This window comes from Macrobrachium nipponense, chromosome 24, assembly GCF_015104395.2.
Source record: "Macrobrachium nipponense isolate FS-2020 chromosome 24, ASM1510439v2, whole genome shotgun sequence".
In the NCBI taxonomy this organism is placed as follows: Eukaryota; Metazoa; Arthropoda; class Malacostraca; order Decapoda; family Palaemonidae; genus Macrobrachium; species Macrobrachium nipponense.
Genome location: NC_061091.1, coordinates 47,204,532 through 47,226,364, shown reverse-complemented (window position 1 = coordinate 47,226,364; position 21,833 = coordinate 47,204,532). Strand labels below are relative to the sequence as shown.

Sequence of the window (21,833 nt, the reverse complement as noted above, 5' to 3'; positions counted from 1 at the left end):
GATCAAAGAAAAAATCAATACCAAATTCAAATCAAACCAAAGTCACCGTGTGCCAAGCCACCGATCCCAATTCAGATACCAAAGAAAAACCAAAAGGGATACTCAAGTAGCTAGTAAGTTTCCAAAATCTGGACGGAGGTGCTGCAAACAGGTGTTTCCAGCACCGGCGACAGAAAAATTATGAATAGAAAATGGGAATGATTCCTGATACCCGCCTCCCAGCGGCGGGAATGGGTACTAACCACCTGACTCCCACTGCGTGTGTCGTAAGTGTTTAAATTTCTGTCGGATTCGGAAAAATACAGCTATATATATATATCTGACAGGTAAGTTTCATGAACAAAATGCATCTTTTACACAAATCTTTTAAAAAGTTATACATTACTTCACTGTATCCAGTAATATTATATGTATTCTCATATTACACAATGCATTATAAAATGACAACATAGCAGTCAATGTTTTGGTTTGGAAATCACCTGATGGCAAATATGAGTTTATATCGCTGTATTTAACTCAATTCTGTACAAATTTTCTTGCTTCTAGTTAGCATAAACAAATATCTAGATACTTCACTTATATGAGACAAGGTCATTTTTCATTATAGGATGAATTTTTAGGTCAAAATATGACTGGAATAAGTCTTATTGTGAACCAAATTATTCTTTTCCTTAACAGACTGCGTTGGGAGCATGTTTAGTGTAAAAAAAATATCTGATTCCATCTACTATTTCAATTGATTTCATCGTAATACGAGCTTTACATTATTTATCTGTTATTGGCATGAAAACCAAAGTAAAATTTCTTGCTTCAAGCCCAGTAGTTTCAATTAACATGATTTTCTCTTGATTTTTTCTACGGTTGTCTTTGATGGCATAACTTTACGTGAGTTTGATCCTTGTTGCCAATGCACGATAAATCATTAGCAACTTTCTCAGCTTCAGCTACAACTTGGTTTAAATTTAACAGCATATTTCCTAACTGATCTTTAATCTATAGGAAATAAAGTTATTACATAAAAATATATCAGTCCTATTCTACATAACGTCGCTTATAACATAACTACGGTAATTGTTTGCTATTGTACAATGGTTAAAATGCAAGCCAAATGGATGTTGCTGTTATCCAATTTGGTTATACTTAGCAAAAAATTTGGAGTTCCCCAAGTCCAGGAACATAACCCTCCTTATTACTGTTATTTCTTATGGGAAAAATATGTTTAAATAGCATGTTTTTTAATTACGCGCTCTCCAGGAACGTAACCCCCGCATTAACTGAGAGGTGACTGTACATTGCTTTGGCCACTGCATCGTACACCAGTATTCTTGAGCTTGCTAGAAACAGCTATGTGCAAAAATGCTGAGAGAGACACAGTTCTTCCTAAAACTATTGACCCTGATAAGAATACGTATTGTCACTCACTTCTGCTGGGATAATTTTTATTTACTTGAGGAAACATCATCTGGCCTTGGAACAACCCCTACTGCTCATGACCTGATTATTCAGGAGGTGTAAATGGATGGGGTGTGTTCAGTCTAAGCTACCCTGCTCTGAGGAAGCCAAAGGAATATTCTGTTACATACAAGCCAACTAAAATTAATCCTTGTTTTGTAAAATGGCATGTTGACATGCTGAACCAAACATGATATTTTTCTTTGAGCATAGTCATTCTCTCAACATTGGATCCTTCAGTAATAATCTCCTGAACATGAAGAGCTTTGTACTTAAAAGCAGCATCATAAGCATTGCATTCTTCTATAGACTAAATATCCCTAGAATATGCATCTTTTCATCTTGCATTTTTCTTTTTGTGTGTAAGTTTTTTGACAGATGTGATTTTGAGCTTCCCTAGCCACCAAATCAATACCTCAAATTTTGATCAGAATATCTTTATCTTGTTTTTCTACTGCTGCATTCTTCCTTAAGCTGGTTTTGTTACACACTTAACAATTTTTTCTACTATTCTTTGCTTCATAATTTGATTTTTGCCAAAGAATATACATTCATCTGAAGGGAAAAGAACACTTGCACCACACTGATGAGAGGTCCTTAGTTTTTTTGCTGAACTTGGTGCACCATCACTTGAAAAACAGTCTCTTTGCCAGTTTCGATGTACATATATTTGTAAAGTTTTTATAGCGACATTAATAATATCCATGCATTATCTGATGAGAATTCGTTAGGCACTTGAGCACAAACATGAGGCAACTTTTCACTGACAGAATTAAAGGACTGTTGCAGTTCCACGGTCTATTTAATTTTTCTAAAACTCATCTCAGATAGTGGCCTAACATCCAAATCTGACTTGTCCTGATCATAATGAACAATTCAAGTCAAACTAATCAAACCCTTCTGCTCTGCTTTCTGTGCCTTGGTTGGTGACAGCTTCAATGGCTTCTTGTCACATTTACGACTTTCCTCAGTCGTTTTGAGCTATAGTAGGCCAATCATATCTTCCTGCATCATGCAAATGACAGATGTTATCCTAATTCAATCAAAATTAAGTATATAAGAAAATACAAATAGAATTTTTAATAAAACCTCTATTAAACTACAACAAGAAAGAAAAATGTTATCCTGTTTTATGGTGGAAATCAGTAAAAACAGGATAATTTTGGGCAGACAACTAAAATCCATTAGTTAACCCTCTTACGCCGAAGGGGTATAATAAAAATTGTCTCCCGTATGCCGAGACGGTCGCGGAGTGAGTGCCGAAGCGGAAAAAATATTTTTTTTTAAATCACAGCGCGCTTACTTTTCAAGATTAAGGGTTCATTTATGGCTCCTTTTTTTGTCATTGCCTGAAGTTTAGTACGCAACCATCAGAAATGAAAAAAATATTATTATCATATATAAATAATGCGATATATGATAGCACAAAAATTTTTATTATATATAATTGTATTCAAATCACGCTGTGAGCAAAACGGTTAAAGCAAACAAGTTAATTTTTTTAGTTGTATTGTACACTAAATTGCAATCATTTTGGTATATAACACATTGTAAAACGATCAAAGCAACACACACAAAATATTATCATAAAATGATGTATGAATTCGTAACGCGCAGACGTAAAAATGTTTTTTTTTTAAATTCACCATAAATCTAAATATTGTTCTCGAGACTTCCAATTTGTTTCAAAATGAAGATAAATGATTGAATATTATTATACTGTAAGAGTTTTAGCTTACAATTGCAGTTTTTGACCATTTCGGACAAGTTAAAGTTGACCGAATGTCAAATTTTTTAAATATATTTTTTTTATGTAAATATTTCGAAAATGAGAAAAGCTACAACCTTCAATTATTTTTTGTTGTATTTTACATGAAATTGCGCACATTTTCATATATAAAACTCTATGAAATGCCTAATATGAAACGGTGCAAATATTACGAGAATGCGACGTACGCATTTCGGAGATTTGCGGCGGAGAATCCGCGCGCAGAGGGAAGGAAAGTTTTTTTTTTTTTAATTCACCATAAATCTAAGTATTGAGCTAGAGACCTTGAATTTGTTTCAAAATGAAGATAAATGACTGAATATTACTAGACTGTAAGAGTTTTAGCTTACAATTGCGTTTTTCTTCTACTTCGGTAGAGTCAAAGTTGACCGAACGTGGTTTTTTTTCTATTTATCATGATTTAAATGCAAATATTTCGAAAATGAGAAAAGCTACAACCTTAAATAATTTTTTGTTGTATTCTACATGAAATTGCACACATTTTCATATGTAAAACTTTATGTAACGGCTAATTTGAAATGGTGCAAACATTACGACAATGGCATGAAAATATTTCTGATTTTTTTCGGAAGTTACCGTGCGGACGCAAGGAAAATTTTTTTTTTTTTATAAATTCATCATAAATCAAAATATTGTGCTAGAGACTTCCAATTTGTTGCAAAATGAAGGTAAATGATTGAATATTACTAGAATATAAGAGTTTTAGCTTACAATTGCGTTTTTCGACCATTTCGGTAGTCAAAGTTGACCGAAGGTTGAAATTTTAGCACATCGTTATTTATATGAAAATATTTTAAAACTGATAAAAGCTACAACCATGGGTTGTTTTTTTGTTGTATTCTACATGAAATTCCACACATCTTCATATATAATACTCCATGTAACGGCTAATTTAAAATGGTGCAAAAATTATGTCAGTGACGAAATAATTTCTGAGATGCGTCACTGATACTTTTTAGTGCGATAAGAAAGAAATTTGCGCTTGCACACCTGCGTAACGATTGTAAACAAACCAACGCCTTGATCCGTGAGCTCCCAGCATCCCCCAAGGCGCGTGATTCAAAAGTTTTCAGCTGGTAGGCCTATAAGTATTTTTCCGCAAATTTTAAAAAAAACTTTTCTATGTCGACGTACGATACGTCCAATCGGCACCCGACAGACAATTTATCTCGACGTATAATACGTCCAATCGGCATAAGAGGGTTAATAACAAGCATTAAGAAATTGTTCATCCCATAAAATCCTCAAGGGGGGGATGGGTGGCTATTGGTGGCCCACGGTCTACAACTATGGTTCTGCACCCAGAACCAATGCCAGATAAGTTTGTAACACTCGGCCAACTATGAACTTTTTTGTCACATACACACAATTTTGTAGTATTCACTAATATTAAACCACAAATACCATTTGATACTCAAGTCACTAAACCTTAGGAATAACTTATATCCAAGGGGAATTATAGTTAATAAGTGCTTCAGCACTCGCCAAGATTCGATCAACACAATCCCCTAAAAACTTGCTATTGTGCTTAATTTTTACTATTACCAAAGTCTCAGGAATTTAAGTAAAGTTCCTTTTCTAAATTGATGGCATAGTACTAAATACCTTTATGTCTGGTAATCCAGCATATTAAGGGCATAAGCATAAGTAACCTATGTTTGTTACATGTAACTTTAGCTTGGGTTTATGGAGGCTTCTTCAAGGCCATTAGCATGCTATATTACCAGCATTTTAGCACTAAACTTTCAGAACAATCATGTGATTTGTTAACGAATAAAAAAATTGGCTCGGGCTACATTCTGTCTTATCACCAGCATAGCATATAGGAAACATCCAAAGGTAAGGAACATCTGTTTATGCGCAATAACCAATTAAAAGTAGGTAAAAGGCTTATTCATGAAATATCAAAGACCTATGCCTGAATTCCACCTCACAATTTTTGGGGTTGAATTGTAAGCAAGTCATTACTGTTATGCAATTAACATCTTATTGTAATGACACCACAAAATTACAATGACTGTATGTACTTTTGTTATCTTTTGCAGGACTGATCCCTGAGGTTCACTGTTCAATCAACATCCTGTACTGTAGGTTAGTCATAGTACATGACAAACAAAATACAAAATGCAAAAAGGCACCCATACTTACAGTGAGATGATTTCCTGTATAACCAATTGTATGCAGTTCTCTTGAATACAATGTGTTGGTTATAATCACAACACTCTCATACTTCTGCACAGCAGGCTCTGTGACAGATATGGCCTCATCCTCAGCAGTCCTGAAATGGTGAAATCATACATGACAAGAATCTAGTTATTTTATGGGTAGAATCTTTTTGGCTGCAAGTACCATATCGTCATTCTTCAAAAATTTATGTCTGATTAGGAATCAAACAATAACAAAAGGTGCTGATGCAAATAACAGGGAAAAGGCACTTCATGGGAAGGCTTAGCCTCACTTGTTTAGTAACTACCCAAAATGAGGAAGTATGATGTTTGTAACCATTACGGAAAAAAAAGATGCTTACCAGGTTATTTCTTTATCGGACTTCAACTCCTTTTTAGTTGTGATAATCTTCACAGGCTGAGGGGAAGAAAAGCATTAAAAACATCTGCAAAAGTTAAGCATACTATGTATAATACGCAATAGAAATTCCACTACATTAGTTACACAGTCAAACTGTTACCATAACAGGAGCTCCTGGGCAGTAACAAAGTGTGTTCGACATTGTTTTCATCTACATTTTATGAAAACACGCTATAATCAGTCCCATGAGCAACAGCCTTCTAAATATAAAAGAGAATATAGTATTAAAATTATTTTGAGGAAATTGCTCTTGTCTAAGCCAGCTTTATGTTAATGCAATTAGGATATGTCTAATTTAATTCCTGTACGTTACAAATCAGATGAGTGAAAATGATTGATTCATGTTTATGTGGAGTAAAAAACCATCACACCTATCCATTCCTTTATAAGTCAGGGATAGATTGTTTATGTAAGCCCTTTTTCATCTGGTTAGAACAGTTAGCAAAAGTCACAGCAATATGTACGGTAAATTAAAACTCCTTCATCCAGGAACTTCAAAAAGAATAAAAAACAATTTGCCCACAACTTTAAACAAGAATGTGATAATTTCATGCAATTTTGCTAAACCTTCCTTTCTCTATTATCCTCCAACTACAAACAAACTCCCCTCGCTCACCCATAAAAGTCAGCTATGCAACCACTTTGCAAAATTTCAAACCACCAAACACCAAAATGTATTTAATTTCTGATAACTGTTACCTTCATACAACTACTATTGTCAACTTCTTAATTAAATGATGTCCTGTATAGCCAAGACGACACCATGCATGAGTTATTAAGAATTAAGCATGTGATTCCTAGATTAAATTTAGGTAAATTTAATGTTTGCTGGTCTTCCTATAAATATCAAAACTATCATAAAGGGGATGGGAATGTTTTACGGTGCCACTTCTAACCTCTATATGAACTACATAAAACTTAATTCTCAGTTTTCAACTTAAAAGAAAAATTCATCTAAGATTACTACAATACATATGCCATAGTTCATACTATTAGCAATCTTTTAAAATTGACAACAAAAAAATGAAAATGTTATTGTTTATAATACAATTAAGTTTGTTCATACTTACCTGGCAGATATATATATAGCTGTATTTCTGACGTCCGACAGAATTTCAAAATTCGCGGCACACGTAGTGGGGCGGTCAGGTGGTAGTACCCATTCCCGCCGCTGGGCGGCGGATATCAGGAACCATTCCCATTTTCTATTCATATTTATTCATGGCCCTTGTCTCCTGAGGGGAGGAGGGTGGGCACTCTAAGTATATATATCTGCCAGGTAAGTATGAACAAACTTAATTGTATTATAACAATAACCATTTTGTTCTGAACTTACCTGACAGATATATATATAGCTGAATCACACCTTCGGATGGTGGTAGAGACAGACTAGGATTTTTTTAGGAAATTTTAAATTAAATAAAAGATTAACTTATTGGTTCCTTACCTGATAGCAAAGTAGACTATGTGATTACTGTCACCTAAAGCCTGCTTATGCTTTATCAGAGTTGCCAGCCAGGTGTTGACCTGTAGTGCTGGCGCTCTCTGGATGTTCTGTCAACGGGGGCGTGACCACAATGTGACAAGACCATCTAGGCAAACATATGGCAGTAACACAGCAACCGACCACCACCTGACCAACTAACGCAAAAAAACCCTGATATTAACACTATGGAATGGGAGATTTTCACAGAAGATCTCACCATCAACCACAAACACAATAAACTAACCTAACTAAGCTAAGGGATAGGGAGAGAGCTACCTTCAGCCCCCAAAACTGTTGTCTGCCGAAATGTAAGGTCCCAAAGAAACTACAGTTCTCGTAAATCGTCCTCACATCCCGGAGGTAATGTGAGGCGAATACGGAATTGCTCCTCCAGAAGGTGCTATCAAGAATATCTCTGAGACATGGTTTCCTTTGGAAGGCAAAGAGAGGTAGCTACGGCTCTGACCTCGTGAGCTTTCACTTTAAAGAGGCTCATATCAGTCTTCTGGCAAGATGAATGAGCCTCTTTAATGACGTCCCTCAAGAAGAAAGCAACAGCATTCTTCGACAACGGCAAATCCGGTCTCTTCACCGAGCACCAGAGATTACCTGAGGGACCTCTTATCTCTCTAGTCCTATTCACATAGAACTTGAGAGCCCTGACAGGGCACAAGGCTCTCTTCTGGTTCTTGACCCACGAGACTCGATATTCCTTTGATATCAAAGCTCTTTGGCCAAGGATTAGATGGGTTCTCGTTCTTAGCCAAGAAAAGAAGGGTTCAACGAGCAGACAGCGCTGTCTCCCTTGAAACCCACTAGGCTACTGAACGCTTGGATTTCACTAACTCTCTTCGCCGTCGCCAGAGAAGTTAGGAAAAGCGTTTTCCTCGTTAAGCCCCGTCCCTTAGAGAAGCTTCATGGAGAGGCTCAAGGGACTTAGCATCAGATGTTTCAACACCACATCTAAATTCCATGAGGGGCATCTCTTGCGTTGTGGAATTTTTGTTGTTCAAACGACCTTAAGAGATCGTGCAGATCCTTATTGTCGGAGAGGTCCATTCCTCTGTGGCGAAAAAACGGCAGACAACATACTCCTATAACCCTTGATTGTAGGAACTGCCAATTTTTGCACATTTCTTAGATGGAGTAAGAAATCTGCTATCTGATTCACAGAGGTCGTGGAAGAGGAAATTCCTTCCTTCTTGCACCATGCCCTGAAGAAGACCACTTAGACTGGTAGACAGCTCTTGAAGAGGCTCTTCGAGCATTAGCGATTGCTCTCGCAGCTGCCTTTGAAAAGCTCTCTGCTCTGGCCAGCTTTTCGATAGTCTGAACGCAGTCAGGGCCAGAGCGGAGAGGTTTTGGTGAAACCTTTTGAAGTGAGGCTGTCTGAGTAGATCTCTCCTCCAGGGCAACGTTCTTGGGAAGTCCACAAGGAACGTCATGACCTCTGTGAACCACTCTCTTGCTGGCCACATCGGGCAATCAGAGTCAACCTTGTCCCTTCTGACGCTGCGAACTTTCTCATTACGTCCCCCAAGATCTTGAATGGGGGAAAGCGTAAAGATCCAGTCTGTCCAGTTCCAGAGCAACGCGTCCACTGCAATTGCCCCTGGGTCCATAACCGGGGAGCAATACAGAGGAAGCCTCTTCGTCCTTGATGTAGCGAACAAGTCTACTAGAGGACGTCCCCACAATTTCCATAACTTTTGACAGACTTCCTGGTGCAAGGTCCATTCTGTTGGTAGAATCTGATTCCGGCGGCTGAGAAGGTCCGCCCTGACATTCTGAACCCCTGCCACGAATCTTGTCAGGATCTTGATATGCCTTGCGTCTGCCCATAGCAGAACTTCCTTCGCCAGGAGAAAAAGGGATCTGGAGCGAGTCCCTCCCTGATTCTTTAGATACGCAAGGGCTGTGGTACTGTCCGAGTTGACTTGAACAACCTTGCTTGACAGTTTTTCTTCGAAGAACTGCAGCGACAGGAATATCGCTGCCAGTTCCTTTACATTGATGTGCCAGGCTACCTGATCCCCTCTCCAGGAGCCTGACACTTCTTTCCCCCCCTAGTGTTGTCCCCAACCAGGAAGTGGAAGCGTCTGAGAACAACACTAGGTCGGGGCTCAGAAGATTTAAGGAGAGGCCCTCTCGTAACTTCTGAGGGTCGAGCCACCATCTTAAGTGTACTCTTACTTCGTTGGAGATCCTTAGGATCACATTCAGGTCCCCTTTCGACGTCCATCTTCCGCAAGGAAGAATTGAAGAGGCCTGAGGTGCAGTCCTTCCCAGCGAGACAAACTTTTCTAGTGAGGAAATGGTGCCCAGCAGACTCATCCACTCCCTCACCGAACAAGCTTCTCTCTCTAGGAAGGCTGCGACTTTCTCTAACCCCAGTCGCTGACGTTCCTGGGATGGAAACGCCCGAAAAGCCACTGAATCCATCTGTTAATCCCCAGATACACGATGGACTGTGTCGGGGCAGATGCGACTTTTCGGTGTTGACCAACAGACCCAGAGACTTTGCTAGGGCTAGCGTAAACTGAAGGTCCTTCAGACACTTCTGCCTCGACGACGCTCTGATCAGCCAATCGTCGAGGTAGAGGGATATCCTGATCCTGACGAATGGAGCCACTTCGCAACATTCCTCATAATCATTGTGAAAACCATTGGGGCCGTGCTGAGACCGAAACAAAGGGCTCTGAACTGCCAAACCCTGTTGTCCAAGACGAATCTCAGGTACTTCCTTGAAAGAGGGTGGACTGGGACGTGGAAGTATGCGTCCTGCAGGTCTAGAGACACCATCCAGTCGCCAGGTCTCAATGCTCCCAGCACCGACTGAGGCGTCTCCATTCTGAACTTTATCTTTTCTACAAAAAGATTTAGCCTGCTCACATCCAGGACCGGGCGCCAACCTGACGACTGCTTCGGCACTAGGAAAATCCTGTTGTAGAAGCCCGGTGACTCTAGGTCCAAGACTTGTTCCACCGCTCTTTTTTCGACCATCTGGTCTAAGAGATCGAAAAGAACCCTTTTCTTCTTCTCTCCCGATAGGATGGAGAGAGGTCTCTGGGAGTCGAAGTCAAAGGAGGAGGATGAAGAAAAGGGATCTTGTACCCCCGTTCTACTATCTTGAGGGTCCAAGGATCCGCTCCTCTCTGCCTCCAAGACTCCGCAAAGAATTCCAGTCTGGCCCCGACTGGTGTCTGAAGGACGAGATCTTCATTTGCTGGTTTTCGGTTTGAATGAAGCTCTTCCTCTCGAAAACCTCTCCCTCGAGGAGCTGCTCTCGAGGGGGGGTGCCCCGCGAAAGGGTTTGACTTTCTTCGGGGGTTTGCTGAATGCTGACGTGGAAGGAACCGCTGGACGTCTTGAAGACTGCACCAAGAGGTCCTGGGTCGCCTTTTTCTTGCAAACTGTGTGCAAGATCCTTTACCATAGCCTGGGGGAAGAGATGGTCCGAAAGAGGCGCAAAGAGCAATTCCGCTTTCTGAGCGGGAGATACCGACTTAGCAGTAAAATTGCACAGCAGTGCTCTTTTCTTCAGGAAGGCGTTCCAGTTCCAAAATTCGAAACTAGCTCCTCCGAACCATCCCTGACGGCCTTGTCCATACATGACAACACGCTGGACAGCTCCCCCAGACTGAGAGAATCAGGACTTCTAGACTGAAGGTCCAAAACTCCCAGACACCAGTCTAGGAAATTAAAGACATTAAGGGTACGAAGAAGTCCCTTCAAGTGGTGGTCAGTCTCAACCGGAGTCCAGGTCACCTTAGCCGACGCTACGAGAGACCTCCTCTGGGCGTCCACTAAACTGGAGAAGTCACCCAACGCGGACGAAGGGATCTTTATCCCGACGTCCTCCTTGGTCTCATACCAAACTCCTCCTTTCCCTGCGAGTCTAGAGGGTGGATGGGCGAAAGTGGTCTTGCCTGATCCTTCCTTCTGGACATAAAGTCTTGAAGTTTCTTAAAACGCCCTCTTGGTTGACAGAGACGTCTTCATTTCGACGAATTCAGGGGTCTTTACGGTCTTGGACGACGAAAGTGAGGGAGGAGACCTAGGGGCTGTCGGCTGGAACTTGTCTCCGAATGCTGACGTAACAGCCTAACAAGAACCTTGTAGTCCGAGGACAGCTGAAGCTACCGGCTGTTCTTCCTCTACGGAACTCCCCGGACTACTAAGCTCCCTTCCTCCCTAAGAGGAACTGGAGAACGCCTATCAGGAGAGGGAGTACTTCCCTTAGGCTCAATCCTGAATAAAGACTTCCGTTGGTTGGAAGTATTCAACTACAGGTACGGAAGCAGCCGTACGTTGCTCTTTAGATGCACGGACATCTTCCGAAAGAGAAGCATCCTTAGAAGCCACTTTAACTGTCTTAACCGAAGCTCCCCTACGAAAGGAAGCGCGAGCTTCCTGAAGAGCAGCGCCAAAAGCGTCCTGCTTAGACAAGCGAGCGTCCTGCTTTGCAGTCTCCAAAGCGTCCTGCTTCGCTCGAAAAGCGTCCTGCTTTCACACGGCGAGCGTCCTGCGTAGCGTCCTCAAAAGCGTCCTGTCATAACCAAAAGCGTCCTGCTTCGAACGCCGAGCGTCCTGCCGAGCGTCCTTAAAAGAGTCTTGAAGAGAGCTCAAAGCGTCCTGTCTAGAACGCCGAGCGTCCTGCGAGCGTCCTCACCCGTTACTTGCCGAGAGCGCAAAGCGTCCTGCTTCGAACGTCGAGCGTCCTGACGAGCGTCCTCTCCTGAGAGAGTAAAAGGTCTGCTAGGAGAGCGAGAACGTTGACGATCCGGAGGCGGAGAGAGAGACGAGCAAGCTGAGAGAGAATGAGGCCGCTTCGTCCTCTTGACGGGTCAGCCGAACGTCCTTCCTACGCTTAGGCTCGACTGCTGCTGGGCAAAGTCCTCTGAGCCATCAGCGACGTAATCTGGTCCTGAAGGGACACAAGGATATCCTTCGTAGGTGACGAAGGCGCAAAAGAAGGGGCAGGACTGAGACTGCGAGAAGGCGAGGGGCGAGGGGACGCCTCCTTCCTTCTAGCAGGTACAGCTATCTGCCTCTCAGGTGAACACGCCTGTGCGTGGAAACGAACGTCCTCATCGGTAGAACGCCTTCCTCTCTTCTGAGGAGGAAAGGCGTCATAAGCGTCCTCTGACGAAAGAGGAGACATAGGACGTGAAGCGTCCTCAAAGCGAAAAGTCCTTTTCAACGGACGCGAGTCTCTCCGAGCGCTCCACCCCTTGCGCGGGGAGGACGCTTCGGAGGACGAAAAGCAATCTTTCAGGATACGCGCTCGTGCGCGCCTCCTTGGCAGCCTGGGATTTAGCAACAAGGCCTGCCGAAGGGACGCCCAGATCGGTGGGGAGCCCCCGTAACCCTCTTGCGGCTTTCGACATACCCACTCCCTGAGTCTGGGAGTCCGATAGAGGTCTAGGCCTAGAGGCATTATGGGGCCGATCTGACGCCCCCTCCACAACACTAGGGGCACTAACACAAACTTTCACTGGGCCTGTTTCTAGGGCCAAAACTTTTGATTCGAGAGCACGAATAGACTCTAGAATCAGAGAAAGGGTGTTACCTTCTCCAGACACAGCACTGGGGCCCGAAGCAACAAAACAGGATTAGGTTGGGCAAAATCTACTGTGTTAGAGGAGGAGAAATGTTATATCCTTACCTTTAGTAGAGCTGCCCTTGGAGGAAGACCTCCTGACTCTATCGCGCTCTAATACGCCGATAGGTCTCATACATCCTCCATTTATCATCATCCAAATCCTTACATTCATTGCACCGACATCAACCACGCAAAACATGCCCCTGCAATCCATACAAACTGGGTGAGGATCAACTGAAGGTTTAAGAAGCCTCCCTTACATTCACTCCTCACACACACCCTGAAAAAACTCCCGAACTTGATCCAGACATACTGAATCTAGAAAAAAGACAACCAATCAAAATCAAAAACCAATCCACTATTCCGCGTGCCAATCCAACAATCCAGAAGTCGATACCAAAAGTCAATCCAGATAATATTAAGCGAGATAATGAAAAAATCCTAGACGAGGTACTGTAAAACAGATGTTTGCAGCACCGGCGACAGAAAAAAAATATGAATGAGAAAATGGGAATGGTTCCTGATATCCGCCGCCCAGCGGCGGGAATGGGTCTACCACCATGACCGCCCCACTACGTGTGCCGCGAATTTTGAAAATTCCTTTGTCGGACGTCAGAAATACAGCTATATATATATCTGTCAGGTAAAGTTTTCATGAACAAAATTACATGTTTCAGTATTTATCTCAAACCAACATAAAACATTTGAAATAAGTCAAAATACTAACCACAGCTGAACTAGAAACAGTAGTTGTAATGCCTTCATTAACAGATACTATAGGGTCAGTTTTCAACCTTTCTTCAAGTTTTCTTGGATCATCCCATCTACTTTTTCTTGGCCTTTCCTTAGTTGATCCAACAGTTTCCTGACATGATGGTTTTATGTCTTCCTTCTTCACGGGCTTAGGGTCCACTACTTCAGTTTCTCCTGATGTAATATTTTCTGATTTGCTTTCGTCTTTTCCCAATTCAGTTAACTGATTTTCATCAACTTTTTTCATCTCATACTTTTCAACTTTCAATCTTCCCTCATCTACAAGAGTGCCATCACAATGTGGTTCATGTTCCTGTACCTCTTCATTTTTTAATGCATGTTCCTTTGCATCAGCTTCCATGGCTTCTTCCATAATTTCTTTCTTCACATGTTCATTGTCATCAACAATCCTCTCTTCAGAAACTCCTATGGACATACCCTCTTCACTCACAGTTAGATTTTCAGACTTTACATCTTTCGGTGTATCACTCTTCTGCGTGACTCTCTGCTTTTTTCCAAAGGTCGTCTTTACCTCCTCTTCCACCTTTTTCTGGTCTGCTTCTGAAAGCTTGGTTTCAATTTCATTACTGTCATTAACATTCTTTGCTCCTGGAATAATTCTCTGACTACGAGATCTTCTCCCATTAGGTTTAACTTCAATTTTCTCTGAATCTACTTCAACCGTACCTTTAGTTAACATTTCTTCAACAGCTGCTCTCTGACTTCTTGGAGACCTTCCAGCCTGAGTTCTGGTCTCTACCACTGAAGTACTCTGACTGCCAGAACTCACACTGGTCACAGTCTCTGGTTCAGTTCCTCTTTGTTCTTGGGCATTTATTCTACCTGATCTTCGTACTCTACTCTTGCTGTTGTACTCCACCACCTCTTGTGCAACAAAGGTTTCATTCTTTGTTGTACTTGCATCATCATCATTCAAATCATCATTATCCTCCAACACCTGCTTAACAGTTTGTTCAACATCTTCAGAACACTTCTCTTCTTGCATCTTCAACTCTTCATTACTTTCACACGCATGTTTGAGATCAACTACACTTGCACCATCTACTTCCATATTAAGATCCTCTGTTGGGTCTTCATTTTTATGTTTAGACAGAGAAATTACTTGCTCATCAGACAAATCTAGCTGTTGTCTAAGAGTTATTTCCCTCAAGGATACAGTCTCCCCTTTCTGTGAATTATCTATTTCAAAACCTTCAAATCCCTCTGATGAATCTCCTCCCTTGCTACACTTTTCCAAAGACCCAGTAGATACAGAATCTCCATCAGTTTCCCCTTCTTCTACCTTTGTTTCATCTCCAGAAGCATCAAAGACATCCACTTTGCTGGTATGACCTTCCCCATCCTTGTTTATTTCATTGGCTTCTTCCTCTTTCATAATTACATCCTCCTCAACCGCTCCACTATCCACTTCATCACTTTTTATCCTCATTATAACTTGTTCTTTTATGTCCATAGCTTCTGCAGTTTCCTTACAAGGGACCTCCCTTTCCTTCTTTGCATTTACTGACATTTCCACTGCCTCATTACATATATTCCTCATTGTATGTTTGTCAGAACCCTGCTCCTGTGAGACTATTTCTTCTGATTCACATATCTTTTTAACATCAGCTGTGATCTTCTCTGGATCTTCAACCTGAGTCAGAGACTTATTTTCTACATGGAAGCCCATAATTTCTTCTGAATTAGATACACTTGTTGCACGGGTAGCTCTTTTTCCTCTCTTTGGAGGACCTCTCTTTGAGCTTACGTTTTCCTGTTTATCATTACTCTTCATTGGCTTCTCATCAACTTTATCCCCAGCAATATCCCTCTCTGTTCCAGCATCTACTTTTTTATCAACAGCTGTTTCATTATGATTGTCCTCTTCTTGACTACCAATTTCCTTATTAAATTGTCCTCTAGATTTCCTCCCTCTTTTTACAGGACTAGATTTAACTGCTGCTTCAGGGATTTTAGCAGAATCTTCTTCCAAGTTGTAAGAAGCATCTTGACAAACATCTGCCTCATCAGCCTGGAACTTACCCCCAAACTGTCTCCCTCTCAGTTTCTCACTTATTTCTGGAGCCTCTGAGGTATTTTCATGCTTCATACTTGCAACATCTGTTTCAGCATTCTTTGCATTCTTGTTGCTTTTCTTGCTTTGCTTTGCAATTTTAGGTGAGCTTAGTGGTAAGACAGTTTCACCTTCATAGTCACTATCAGAAGGCTCCACAATTTTCTTCTGGCGTGAGTTTCGCTTTGGAGTTATAGTTTTCTTTGGTGTTCCTTTGGCTTGTGGTTTGGGTTCATCTTCTGCTACAGAGAGCTGAGAAGCTCTGGTTGTCCTACCTTTTGGTTTCTCAGTCTTCTTGGCAGAAGAAGGCTGAAGAATTTCTTGTACTACTGGCTCCTCTTTTAGCTTGGTTCCCCTAGACCTCCTAGTTGTTGCTGCATGTGGACTTACAACTTCCTCTTCAGGTTGAGGAGCCTGTTTTCTTCTGGAATTGGCTCTCTGGGGAGATGGCGCTGCAACTGCCTTCTCAATTTGAGAACTCTTGCCTCGTTTTGGAGGCATTGCTACTCTTGCTTAAATTTCTGCAAAAGAACATAAAATTGAAACATTTTAAATAAAAAAATATAATTTACATTTATTCAGTATTTTTCTAAAGGGTCTTTAATTCAAGTTTTTAATATTTACAAAGCCAATATGCAGAATTTCTTAAAACAAACCTAGTATGTTATAAAAAAAATTACTGCATTTACAAAAAAAATTCTTTTTTGGTCTTTCTATACATTGGGATTAATCTTCCAGTCATCAAATGATATCACTTGACAATCTAGAGAAATACATTTTTTAATTTGTCACCCTCCTCCTGGAACAGGACTCATTACATAGTGATTTAACTTTGAGCAAAAGCTGGAAACAGCCATTCAAACTTACAAACAAGGTAGATAACTATTGACAGGTAGGGGGGAAAACCCCACCAACTGGTCATTCTGCACTCTACTTTGCCCTCCAAACCAGATGCCAAATGAGGGGAGTGGCTGAAGTAGGCCATTAATATAAAGTACTTCAGGTTTACATGTTAGGAAAAATGATATTGTTATGATACAATAAAGTTTCATACATACTTACCTGGCAGATATATACTTAGCTAAGACTCCGTCGTCCCCGACAGAAATTCAAATTTCGCGCCACTCGCTACAGGTAGGTCAGGTGATCTACCAGCCTGCCTTGGGCGGCAGGACTAGGAACCATTCCCGTTTTCTATCATATTTTCTCTCTTCCACCTGTCTCCTGCGGGAGGCTGGGTGGGCTTTTAATTGTATATATCTGCCAGGTAAGTATGTATGAAACTTTATTGTAACATAACAATATCATTTTCATACAATCAACTTACCTGTCAGATATATACATAGCTGATTGGCACCCTTCGGTGTGGAGGGTAAGAGACAGCTACATATGGAATAGACAGGTAACAATATGTTGTAGGTATAAACAAAAAAAAAAAAAAACCTTGGTTCCTACCTGATAGGTGGTAGACTTCGTGGGTGGTTTGCCCAGGTATTCTGCATCACCTCAAGAAACTTTAGCGAGATAGTGATCTATGGCCAAGAGTTTCTTGTGGGTCTGCGTGGTGGTCTTAACCCACTTACTTCAGCAGAAGCCTAAAAGGACTTTGTCAATGGGTGCTTGATCCACTTATATGACAATACACCTTATGAAGGAGCACACAACCAATCCCGACACCTGATCCTAACCATGTGTTAGAACTAATGATTGTTACGAGTTATCCACCGAACTCGTCACAACAACCGTAACTCAAAAACCACTACGCACACATACAAATTTTCAAAAAAAAAATTTTACTCAACTAATTGGATATGACAAGAATTCTCTTATGAACAACATAAGAACGGACGCCCGTGCGAGCCTGAAATCCTCCATTGTTCGAAGAGATTCTAGACCATATCCAAACAGAAGAACAGTATATCATTTTAAGGATTGGTGTCGGCTCCCGTACCAGAATCCGTATCTGCCGATACGATAGGACCTAGAGAAAAACACTTCTCATACGTCACACGCACGTCTTTCAAGTAATGAGATGCAAATACTGAGTTGCATCTCCAGTATGTCGTATCTATAATGCTTTTAAGCGACATATTCTTATAGAACGAGAGAGACGTCGCAACCGCTCTTACTTCATGAGCTTTTACTCTCAGGAGTTGTAATTGTTGTCAGGACAGACCTTATGAGCGTCCGTAATGACGTTCCTTACAAAGAACGCCAAAGCATTCTTGGACATCAGTCTTGTGGGTCTTTGACCGCGCACACCAAGACCTTGTCTAGAGCCTCCCAACTGACGCTTTCTCTGAAGATAGAACTTCAGAGCTCTAACCGGGCATAGAGACCTCTCTGCTTCTCTGCCTACTAGACTCGACATTCCTTTGACTTCGAATGGACCTAGGCCAGGGATTCGTGGGATTCTCGTTTTTCGCTAAAAACAGGGTCTTAACGAGCAAATAGCTGAGTCTCCCTTGAATCCTACTTTATCCTGCAGAGCTTGTAATTCACTATTCTTTTTGCTGTAGCTAAGGATAAAAGGAATATGCATTTTCTAGTTATGTCCTAAACGATGCCAGATGAGGAGGCTCGAATCTATCCGAAGACAGATATTTGAAGGACTACGTCCAAGTTCCAGTTCGGAGGTACTGGTTCCTTAGACTTTTGAAGTCTCAAAAGATCTTATGAGATCGTGGAGATCTTTGTTATTCGCTAGATCTAATCCTCTGTTCCTGAATACAGCGAGAGCATACTTCTGTATCCCTTTATTGTGGATACGGCTAGATGAGATTTTACTCTCAGGAATAGCAAGAAATCCGCAATTTCCGCTATAGGTAGAGGAGGGGAGGACAACTTCTTGCTCTACACCACCTTCTAAAGACCTCCCACTTCGACTGGTATACTTCGTAGTGGAGGTTCTGCGAGCTCTCGCGATCGCGCTTGCCACTTCGCGAGAAAAGCCTCTCGCTCTGACAAGTCTTTCGATAGTCGAAAGGCAGTCAGAGCGAGAGCAGGGAGGGAGGTTTTGATGGTACCTCTTGAAGTGTGGTTGTTTGAGAAGATCCGTCCTTCTTGGTAGGGATCTTGGAAAGTCTACGATCCACTCTACCACCTCCGTGAACCATTCCTGGGCCGGCCAAAAGGGGGCTATTAACGTCATCCTCGTCTCTTTTGACGCCACAAACTTTTTCATTACTAACCCCAGGATTTTGAATGGGGGAAAAGCATAAACGTCTACTCGAGGACCAGTTTAGCAGGAAAAGGCGTCTACCATAATTGCTCTTGGATCTTCCACGACCGAGCAAAACACTGGGAGCCTTTTGAAATGAATGTAGCGAAGAGATCCACATGAGGAGTTCCCCACAGAGACCAGAGATCGAGACACACCTCGTGTAGAGTCCATTCTGTATGAAGGACCTGGTTCCTCCTGCTGAGCCTGTCCGCCCTCACATTCCTTACTCCCTGTACGAACCTTGTCAGCAGGGAGATTTTCCTGTGAGACGTCCAAAGTAATAGGTCTCTCGTGAGCTCGTAAAGGAACGAGGAGTGCGTCCCTCCCTGTTTCCGAATGTAGGCAAGTGCGGTGGTGTTGTCCACGTTTACTTGCACTACCTTGTTTGTCACCGAGAGTTCTAGGCTCTTCAAGGCCAGATGTACGGCGAAGAGTTCTTTGCAGTTTATGTGCCAGGACACCTGTGCTGGTTCCCAGGTGCCTGACACTTCCTCTGAGCCTAATGTCGCTCCCCCAACCCGTCTCCGAAGCGTCGGAGAACAACACTAGGTCTGGGTTCTGTGTTCTTAGAGAGATCCCTTTGTTCTCTCCAGAGGTAGCAACCACCACTGTAGGTGTGCCTTTATCTCCACTGGAATGGGAAAAACGTCCGACAGTTGTCCTATTTTCCAGCTCCAAGACTTCTTGAGGAAGAATTGAAGTGGACGGATATGAAGTCTTCCTAGAGGGAAGAATTGTTCCAGCGAGGAAAGCGTCCCCAGAAGGCTCAACCATTCCCTCGCTGACGTTTGTTGCTTCTCTAAGAAGAGAGAGATTATCCGCAAACCTTTTGCGGACGTCTCTCTTGCGGAAGGAAAAAACTCGAAAACCCCGAGAATCCATCCGAATCCCCAGATAGACTAGGTCTTTTCTTGTCTGGGGGTCAGCTGAGACTTCTCGAGGTTCACAAGCAATCCCAACGCCTTGGTCAAATCCAGAGTTAACTTTAGGTCCTCCAAGCACTGTCTCTCCGATCTGGCCCTGATGAGCCAGTCGTCTAGATACATAGAGACATTCACTCCTTTGAGATGAAGAAATCTCGCCACATTCCTCATCAGGCTTGTGAAGACCTGAGGAGCTGTGGACAGGCCGAAACACAAGGCTCTGAACTGAAAGATCCTTCCCCCCGTCATGAAACGGAGGTACTTCTTCGATGAAGGGTGGATCGGGACGTGAAAGTAGGCGTCCTGGAGATCTAGAGACACCATCCAATCTCCTTGTCGCAATGACGCTAGGACTGAAGCAGAAGTCTCCATGGAGAACTTCTCCTTCTGCACAAATTTGTTCAGAGAGCTGACGTCTAGTACTGGTCTCTCCAGCCAATCCCGAGGCTTTCGCCACTAGAAAAAGGCGATTGTAAAAAAACCCCGGGGAGTTTTGATCCAGTACTAGTTCTATTGCACTCTTGTCCCACATCTGTTCCACCATCGGATCGAAGAGTATCCCTCAGCACAGGGTCCTTGTACTTGGCTGATAGTTCCCTTGGTATTGTCGTTAGGGGAGGAGTATTCAGGAAAAGGGGATACGATATCCCTTCCTTATGATTTTCAATGAAGACGCGTCTGCGTCTATCAGTGTCCAGGCCTCCACGAATCCCAGAAGCCTGGCACCTACTGGTGCTTGGAGGAGAAATGTTTCATTTCCCCTTTTCCCTTTTTAAAGGGACGAAAGGCGGACCTACCTCTCTTCTCCGGAGCCTCCTTCTTGCGGGAGGTCTGGAGGTCGGACCACCTCGAAAGGGCTGCATAGAAGTGCTAGGTTCCTTTCTTTGTCAGATACTAAAGCAGGTTTTTCTTTCTTCCTAGCCGACTGCGTCAGAAGATCCTGCGTCGCCTTCTCAGTAAAGAGTGAGCCACGTCCTTCACTAACTGAGAAGGGAACAAATAGTCAGACAGAGGTGATACAGTAGAGCTGCCCTCTGAGCATGCGAGACTGCCTTTGTTAAGAAGGCGCCATACACCGTCCTTTTCTTCAAAAGACCTGCTCCAAATAATGAAGAGACTTCAAAAGATCCTCCTGTACCGCTTTGTCGATGCAAGACAAAATGCATAACAGGGCTTCAGGTTCGATTCCCTCTGAATCATGAGCTTTCTTGGGACATCACCCCAAGGGACCAGTCTAAGAAGTTGAAGACTTCCAATACAGGAAGAGTCCCTTGAGGAGATGATCCAGTTTCTGAAATACTCCATGTAACTTCGAGCAGAATTGAGACTTGGACGCCTTGAAGCGTCAACTAACGTCGAAAAATCTGCCTCTGTTGTAGAAGGGAGAGCGATACCCATATTCTCCCCCGTCTTGTACCATATGCCTCTTTTCCCAGCTAACTTGCTGGAGGCATGCAAAATACTGTCCTGACTAAATCTTTCTTCGACTTCATCCAGGAGTCTAAGGCGGTGTAAAGCCCGCTTCATCGAGATGGTGGGCTTCATCTTCAGAAAAGACGAGGGCTTCTTCGCCTTCGCACTAGAAAGAGCGCTAGCGCGGAGAAGGAGGAGCAGCCGGAGTCAACTCGTCTCCGTATTCCTCCAGAAGCAGGGTAGTCAACACCTTATAGTTGGACAAGCCCTCTCTTCCATGATCGTCATCATCCGAGTTTCCTCCAACGCGGGGATATATCTGAGTTTCCGTTCTCCTTTCTGAACTTTTCTCTTCTGGAGGAGACAAAACTTTACTCCTGATATGAGAGGGGCTAAGGAATGAACGTCTTTCCTTTTTCCGTTTTGATAGACTTGGAAGGAGTCACAAACCTGCGGCTTCTCTTGCACTTTAGAAGACGTCTTGTATGACGCTTCCCGCTCTCCGAGCGTCATGTATGACGTCTCTTGT

At 42.6% G+C, this 21,833-nt stretch overlaps 1 protein-coding gene across 3 annotated transcripts in view; it reads right to left on the bottom strand.

Annotated features, from left to right (window-relative positions):
- LOC135205603 (uncharacterized) overlaps positions 1 to 21,833 on the bottom strand; it is a 330,266-nt gene that overhangs the window by 288,789 nt on the left and 19,644 nt on the right. For all 3 annotated transcript variants that reach the window (XM_064236376.1, XM_064236378.1, XM_064236377.1), the window contains exons 2-4: positions 13,646 to 16,266; positions 5,769 to 5,824; positions 5,390 to 5,519 (exon numbers count right to left, since the gene is read on the bottom strand). In XM_064236376.1, the coding sequence (XP_064092446.1) occupies positions 5,390 to 5,519; positions 5,769 to 5,824; positions 13,646 to 16,246 (2,787 nt within the window). In that variant the 5' untranslated portion in view covers positions 16,247 to 16,266. The remainder of the gene's footprint in view (positions 1 to 5,389; positions 5,520 to 5,768; positions 5,825 to 13,645; positions 16,267 to 21,833) is intronic.